Genomic DNA, 7,888 nt, shown 5'->3' with positions numbered 1-7,888 from the left:
GGGCAGAGGGAGAAGTGGGAAAGAAGGTGCAGTGCGGGGCGGGGGAGAAGAAAAGAGAAAAGGAGCCTCTCCCCTCCCCTGCCAAAGTGGCATTAGCCCTGGAGTTAGGCTGCGCGCCCCAGCAAAGGGGGGCGGGGGCGCCCCGTTTTCCTCGGGCCCGGGTGGGGACGGGGACAAGGACATCATGGGGCGCCCCAATCTGAGCGCCAGGTCCGAGCAGTTCCGGGGACCAGCAGCCCGAAGCTACCGGCCGGCGAGTTTGCGCGGCTCTCGGCGGCGGCCACTTTTGTTCTCCGCTCCGGGCGCCGGGCCGCGGCGGGGAGGAAGTGCGCACGCGCGGGCGGGGCGGGGGCGGGGCGGGCGGCGGGCCCCGGCGCCGCCCCCTGCCGCCCCGGCCCGCTCCATCCGGGCACTGCCGAATTAGCATCGTGCCGAGGCACAACTTTGCGGAGGCCCAGCGAGATCCAGGCGCGCGCGCCGGAGGAAATATAGTCCCTGCCGGCGGGCGGCTGGCGCGGTCGGCGGCGGGGCGCGCGCGCGGGGCTGCGCGGGGCTCCCGGCGCCGGGGGGCCATGCGCCGGGCCGCGCTGGCAGCCCGGGGACCCCGCGCAACTTGCCCCGCAGCCTGAGGAGTTGGGGCGGCCGCGGGCTCGGTGCCGCGGCGACCGGCCGCCTTTCTTCCCTCTCGCCCGCCCCCCTCCCTTTCGGCCGTGGAGGAGGGGGCTCCCGTCCCCCCTCCTCCGAGGCCCGGTCCGCCCCCGCCGGATCCGCGCCCCCAGCTGATCCGCACAACTTCCCGGGATCGGGGGCCAAAGTGAGCGCAAAGTGCCACCCAAGTTGCCGGGATGGAGCTGCAGAGCCGGCCCGAGGCGCTCTCCGTGGAACTCGCGCGCCACCAGGTAGGTGGCTGGGGGTTGGGGGGTCGGGTGGGAGACGGGGGCGTGTTTGGGGAGTGGAGGCGCCCGCGACCCGAGTTTTCTCTCTCTGGTCGCAGGGTCCCCCTGGCTGGGGTGCCAGGAACGTCCCCTTCCTAGAACCCGTCCTGGGGCAGGGGAGGTATGCGTGGCTCGGCCCCCTCCTTGGTTCTCTCTCCACCCTCCTCCCGCGCGATCCTGCACTGTTTGAGGCTTGAGGGCTCCTGGCACCGGATCGCGGCATCTTCCCTTAATCGCTGCAGGGTCTCCTGACAGGGGTAGCCGGGAGGGGTTCCTTTCGTGAGCTTGTCCCGGGGAGGGGAAGCGTGGACAGCCCCCTTCCAACCTTTTCCTTCGGCCTCTACCCCCACGGAGTCCTGCACTATTCGCAAAAGTAGTTTTGGTGATTGTTGGTCCGCGAGCGGCGGCGTGGCGGCCAGCGCCGGAGCGGTTTTGCGGCGTGCGCGTGTGTGTGTTGGGGAGATTAGGACGCGACTTGAATATTTATGAGCTTTGCTCGACACGGACTCGCCGTGTTTACTTGGCTCTTTGTTCCTCCCCCCTCCCCCGGCACACACTCACACTCACACTCATTCGCACACGCACCCCGGCCTGCAAACTTGCACGGCTCGGGGCGCGCCGCCGGGTGGCCTCGGCCCCCGCCCCGCCCCGCGAGCTGCCCCGATGAGGCGGCAGCCACAGGTAAGCGGCCCCGCGCGGCACTGCCCGGTCGCCGCGCGTGCGGGACGCGGCCAGGGAAACTTGGGGCGCGCTGCGGCCGTCCTGGCCCTTGGGGTGCCCGGCGGGGTGCCGTGGCCCATGGGGCCCCGGGCGCACCTGACCCCCGGCCTGCCGGCCTGAGCCCGCTCCTCCGTGTTTCCGCAGAACGGCGACCTCAAGAAGCAGCTCCACGAAAGGCAGCCGCGGATCGCAACGCTCAGTGACAAACAAGTAAGCGAGGGGACCAGTCCCCCACTTGAGGCGAGGGGCCCGGGAGGGGTCGCCGGGCACTTTGACAGCACCCTGAAAAGTGCCAGCGTAGGCGCCACACTCGCAGACTCCCCCAGGGGTCTGTCTCCAGCCCTCGAAGTTATCGCCCCCCCTCCCCGTTTCTGGGGAGAAAGAGCCGATTCGTGGCGACGGAGGGTGAGCGCGAGGACCCGGCAGTGGCCGAAAAAGACAAGCTGCACCTCAAAGGCGCCGGCAGCCCGGCGTCCATTTTGAGTTGGTGGACATGTTTTTGGAACGTGTAAATTCCCCGGGCTCGGCGTCCCCAGCCCCACACTGGGTGGGAGTGGGGGCGGAGGACGGCGGTCATTCGAGCCTGGACGTCAAACTACTTGGAAGCAATTCCTGGCTTCCCTGGAAGATCTCGCTTTAAAATCCTTCCCTGGGCGCCCCCCTCCCCTCCACTTCGCCGGCTTCACTTTTTATTCTTGGAATCTGACGCCAGCTCCCGGGAACAAAAGAAAGGCGCCCCCGGGACCCCCCCGGTTCTGCTCCAACTTTGGTCTCTGGGCATTAGGGGTAGATGGGGACCCACCAGGAGCTCCCGCGGTGGGGGGCGCGGCGACAGACCCCCGCGCGGCCTCCTCGGGGGAGGAAAAGTTGTCCATTGTGACTTAGTTGCGCTGAGCTCAGCGCTCCGGGTTTCAGCACCACGAACAGATGCCGCCGCCGGAGCTCGACCGGCCGCGCGCCCCCGCCCCCCGCCGCCCCTCCCCCGCCTCTGCGCGGCGCCCCCGCCCCTTCCCCGCCGCGGAGCCGAGAACTTTGAGCGGCGCAGCCAATGGCGCTCCCGGGGCTCCGAGGCGGCCGGCGGGGGCGCCCCTCCTCTGCGGCCGCCCCCGCCCCGCGCTGCCGCGCCCCCTGGCCATCGATCGCGCTTCCTTCGGAATGCCACCGCCGCCAAACTTGGACCGCTCGGCCCCGCGCCCCTCCCCCCTCGCGGGGCGCCCCCTCCCGGGCGGGGCTTTCCCTGCGGGAGGGGGGAGGGGGGGAGGGGGGAGAGGCGGGGCCGCGGTTGGCGGGGCGCCGCGGCGGAGAGGCCAACTCCGGCCCCGGGGCTCCTTTCGAGTCTTTAAAGTTGAAAAGTGGTGGGAGGGGGCGTGCGGGCGAGGAGGCGACCGGAAAGAAAGATGGCTGTTCCGGCGGGTCCGCGCCCGGTCGGGGGCGCCCGGCTGGACGGCGGGGTTGGGACGCAGCATTAACCCCTTTCTGTCGGTGCCGCGGCCCCCCACCCCCCTGGCTGCGCGCCCCCGTCCGGGAGTGGAAGCTTCCATTCCCGCCGGAGGGGGGCCCGGCGCGCGGCCCCGGCGAAGTCGGGGAGTTCGCGGGGGGAGGGGACCCAGGCCCGGCATTACCATTTTGATTGCTTCGATGCCATTTTTGGAGGGGGAGGGGTTGGAAGACCCTTCTCTGCAGAGCACAAAGATGTTTAATCACTGTGTAGGATCAAATCGGATACTTCATTAAAAAAAAAAAAAAACCAGCACCACCAAATCTGTAGAGTAATAGCTGAGGGTTACTAGGCCCCTTTTCACTGGATAAAACGGCAAGTTGTTGACTCTTACGCTCGGAGTAGATTTAAAACAGGAGCCCGTCACCCCGTGGCTTTCACGGCAACAATGTCTTTATGTACGCGCTGCATGGCAATAGTTTTACTATTTGGAGTGGCTCTTCGGAGCTTAGGTTTGATCATTTCCTCTGTATTGTAGCAACTGTTTCAAGGCTGTTTAAATTTTTATGATGATAGTAAATGAGTAGCTATTTATTATCCGACATGCTGGAATTTAGATAAGGCTGAAAGAAACATTTGAAAATCCTGTTTGAAGGTGGTGGAGCTGCTGGGCCAGAAGCTGCCTGCTCAGGCTGCCTTTGCCTTTAAATTTGAACTCGGGAAGGATGCCTACGACTGAAGACGCATACACCTCCATCTTTGTGTGTGTGTGTGTGTGTGTGTGTGTGTGTGTGTTTAAAAAGAAAGAAAGGAAACGAGAAAACTTTTGTTCCCTGGCCTTTTAAAAATGTTTCTCTTTTAGATGACTAAAAATAACATCTGGTCAGCAGCCAGGGTTTGGCCTGCCATCGGAACTTGTGTTTGTAACTGCAAGTGTTGTTGCTTTTCCGGTTCTCTTTGTGGCATTTTATATAACAAGGGCTCATAAAAGGGAGGGGAGGAGGCTGAGGCCGGGTTCAGCATGCTAATCAAGCCGCCTTGTCTCTCCTGGGCTGGCTGTTGCATCTTTCAGAGGTCACCTATGTCTTGAGTTGGGTGGACTTAACATTTCCCCTCCCTCTCTCCTTGGAGACCTCTGCAGTGATTGGCAGCTTGGCCTGGGAAAGGTGGAGGTACATATTGGGAGGTGACTAGGATGTGCTTTGAAGAGGCCCTCTGTTGGATATCCCAAAACTTGTCCAGAAGGAGCCAAAATGTGGGAGTAGGAATGAAAAAGCTTGTATGTCAGAGTTTTTTTTTTTTTTTTTAACTCAACATGAAATTAAAGGTAGGATTCCTTTTTAGAGTCACTTGGAGAAAAAAAATCTTACCACCTCCAGAGATTTCTTTTTGTGTGTGTGCTGCCCCCACTTGGAGTATCGGATATAAAGGTTAAGTTTCAATTAAAAGTGCACGTGCAGAGGATGATGAACTAGATAGTAAAATGAACGGATGACCCCATTATCCACATGTTGGAAACACAGCCGCTACGTAGGATCTTCAGGGCTCGCCATCGACCTCATTCATGCCCTTTAGCACTGGAATGTTTTCAGTTACTCTTATATAGATAAGTGTGTAAAGGACTCAGAATCAGGTAGTTTGTCGATCAGAAGTGGAGAGATAAATCTTGTCCAGTTTTCCTCTCATCATTGGGGGGTTGGGTTAAACGGAAAGCTACGTGCCATGGGACCCTGCTGTCTGAAAAGGAAATTCATATTTTCTCCTTGGGGGAATCAGAAGGGCCTGGGGGAGTTGGTCAGAGCTGACCTGTGACGGGGGACACAGGCAGGTTGTGCTTGGGGTAGTGTGCACCTCGGTGCTGGGCTGCGTCTGGTGAGGTTGGACCCCTCTTCTTTAACAAGATATGATGTGTGAAGACTCCATTAGCTGCTCCAGTGGTTTTACACCATGAATCTGCAGCATATGCAAAGAGGCAGTAACATTTTTATCTAAATTGTCAAGCAACAAGCACTTCCATGTAAATAACAGACCATCATAAACACTGGAGGCTCCCACCCCCCCTTTTAGTGTTCTTGTAGCATTTCGAAGTCCTGTAAGGTGGTATCTCCAGGCCTGACTTCATGCAATCCAGTCTGTCCGAGTTTGAAGAGTCTTGTGTTTGAACTTGAGTTCATATTCATGTGGACTTGCCTGAGAGACCCTGGAGGTGAACTTGGGGCCTTGCGCATTGCCCCATCCATCCATTTGATGGACTCTGGGTTCCAAGGGGTTGTCCTCTAGCACAGCAATAAAAATCCGTCTTCTTGAAAGGCGATCTGTCCGTGTGCTCCCTCAGGCACTAAATCGCGTCTTGGGCAGGATTCACCAGTCGCTGGAGCACAGGGTTCCCCCTGGAAGGCTCCCCCAGCTAAAGCCCACAGCAGGTTTATCCCCAGAGCACTCCCTTCCAAGATGGTCTTTGCTTGGTCAGAGGACGTCCTCTTCTCTAAGCTCTCCTCCCAAGCCTGCTCCCCTCAGGAAATATTCCCTGATGTTCCTCTAGAGTGTCCCTCTCATGCTTGAAACAGCATTGTTTAATATTACAGGCCAGAGACGGAATTAAGGCCAACTCCAAAGGCTCCACGTTGTGCCCTGTGTGGTGACGGTGTGGGGTTGGACCACCCCCTGCTCCAGCTGAAGCCTGCTGGGGCCCTTCTACCTGAGCCTTTCTCCATGCCCCCACCACCCTGGAAGATGGCAGCAGCCTCCTCACTGTGTCCACCTAAAGGAGGACAGAACAGTTTTATACACAGTTTGCACACGTCATTCACCTGTAGAAAGGAAGCCATTGGGGGCCTTGTATTTCCAGGCCCCTTTGCCCCTGTCCATTTCATAGTGCTCATCACCCAGAAGGGAACCGTTGGGCTGCCCTGCCCTCTAGCCCCAAGTGACTGCTCCCCTGCTCTGGAGTGGCCTGCTGGGGACTTCCCACCTGGGGTCACAGACCACCAACCTCACCTACTGTGAGGTTTCAGGGTGCCCTGGTTGTAGCACAGGTCAGTATGTGGTTCCTTGTTGTGTCTGATTGCCCCTCTGTGGGGCAGTGCATTGTGTTAGACCATTCACCTCTCCATGGCTGTTTGCATGGGTTCTTCCTTTTGGTTTTTAATAGTTGTGTGCTGAATCTCTGGTTCCTTCTAGTGTCTGCCTTCACCAGAGTGAGTGCCTTAATCAGAATGGGATCACTCTGCTTCCTGCTCACAACCATCAAGTGGGTCCCCATTGCTCTCAGGGGCCCTGCCTGCTGCCTGTCCTCTACTGGAGGGAGTGAGGGTGCACTGCACTCTTTAGCCTGGCAGCAGGGCCCTCCTGGTTGCTTTTCCGCAGGTCCCTGGCACCCTGAGTGTCGCCCTGCCTCTGAGGAGTGCCTGCATTACTGTCTTGATCTGACTGTAAGCTCTGGGTGGGGTGGTGGCAGAGGGAGGTCTGCACAGTGTTTTCAGGGCAGGGAGGAGTGTGGGTTAGCAGTGGTGATGTGGTGGGCCCAGAGAAGCCCCTGCCCTAGAGTCGGCAGGCAGTGAATGAGTGGCCCCAGAGTTGAGCGGACCAGCTCCCAGCCCTGGCGGACTTGACAGAGGAGTGATGTGTGACAGCTGTGACGTGTGACTCCTGGAAAAGGGCTGTGAAGGCTGTGCTGGGGGAAGCCTTGCCAGGTTTGTGGGCTGGAGACGGAGGACCACTTCCTGGAGCAGGTCACCTGGGGTGGGTGTTCCCAGGACCCTGGGTGTGGGCAGTGGAGCTGGTGGTTGGAGGAAAGGGCCTGAGGAAACCCTGCAGGAGGGGCAGGTGTGCTGGAGGTGTTTCTGGCAGTGAAACCAAGAGAGAGGAGGGAGAAGTGAGCTGTGGCCAGAGAAGGAAGGGTGTGAAGGGCGGAATTTGAGGTGGTAGGGGCCTGAGGCCGAAGGTGTGGACAGCAGACTCCCAGGGGGGAGTGGGGGGCTGAGGTCCCCTGGCAGGTGAGCTGCTTATCCTTTTGTTGCCTTGTGGGAAGGTGCTTCCATGGTCCATGCTGTGTGTGTCCAGGGAGCAGGAGGCTGGGCACCTATGCAGAGCACCAGTGACCAGTGTGATCAGATGGGGAGGGTGGGGACTGCAGGGGACCTTCTCCTGCCTTCTCCAGAGCAGAGAAGTTTGTGGGGGACAGCTCTGGAAGCCTCCACAAGGTGACTCAGAGGGAAACTGCTTAAAGAAAACAAAAGTGTGTGTGCATGACGTACACATCTATGTTGGGTGAACTTAGTTGCATCTTATTTTGAATTTATTTTTATTGCTCCTACATAATATAGAATGATAAATAACAAGTCTGTGTATGTCGAAGTTTACAACAACACCACATACACAAAGCCTATGTAGTACACGTAAATTCCGCCCAGGATTATGTCACTAAAACGAGAGGAGGGATCTGTTTTTGAAGTCAGGAAGTTAATGACCGTTCTCCCGCCCTGAAGTGAGATGTTACTAGGAAAGGCCGAGGTCCACAGTCTGCTGTTTCTGTGACATAGAGGAATAGAGAAGATTCTACTCAAAGAAAGTTTCTGATGTGATGTAAGCCATGCATCTGGGAACCACAGCACAGGTTTGAAGGTCGGGTAACAGGGAGGGTTCCCTCCTTGCTGCCCCCCTGGCTCGTGGATGCCATCGGTGTCAGGCGTCAGTGTTCGCGGCTGCACTCTGCACACACGCACACCTGTCATCTGGACGGCACAAGTGGCTGCTGAACTTGTCCCCACACCTGCCAGGGTTGTGCACGTGGGTT

At 59.0% G+C, this 7,888-nt stretch overlaps 1 protein-coding gene across 2 annotated transcripts in view; it reads left to right on the top strand.

The window, feature by feature from the left end:
- The first annotated feature begins 484 nt into the window (after positions 1 to 484).
- PHF21B (PHD finger protein 21B) overlaps positions 485 to 7,888 on the top strand; it is a 66,306-nt gene continuing 58,902 nt past the window's right edge. The window contains exons 1-2 of one of the 2 annotated variants that reach the window (XM_081311837.1): positions 485 to 899; positions 1,800 to 1,865. In XM_081311837.1, coding sequence (XP_081167963.1) covers positions 846 to 899; positions 1,800 to 1,865 — 120 coding nt within the window. In that variant the 5' untranslated portion in view covers positions 485 to 845. Of the gene's footprint in view, positions 900 to 1,546; positions 1,617 to 1,799; positions 1,866 to 7,888 lie in introns of those variants that run through there. The other variant, XM_081311838.1, reaches the window with a different exon arrangement.

The sequence above is a fragment of the Spermophilus citellus genome (assembly GCF_964194105.1).
Source record: "Spermophilus citellus genome assembly, chromosome: 10".
In the NCBI taxonomy this organism is placed as follows: Eukaryota; Metazoa; Chordata; class Mammalia; order Rodentia; family Sciuridae; genus Spermophilus; species Spermophilus citellus.
The sequence above is the reverse complement of the archived record's forward strand: the minus strand, read 5'-3'. Positions and strand labels throughout refer to the sequence as shown.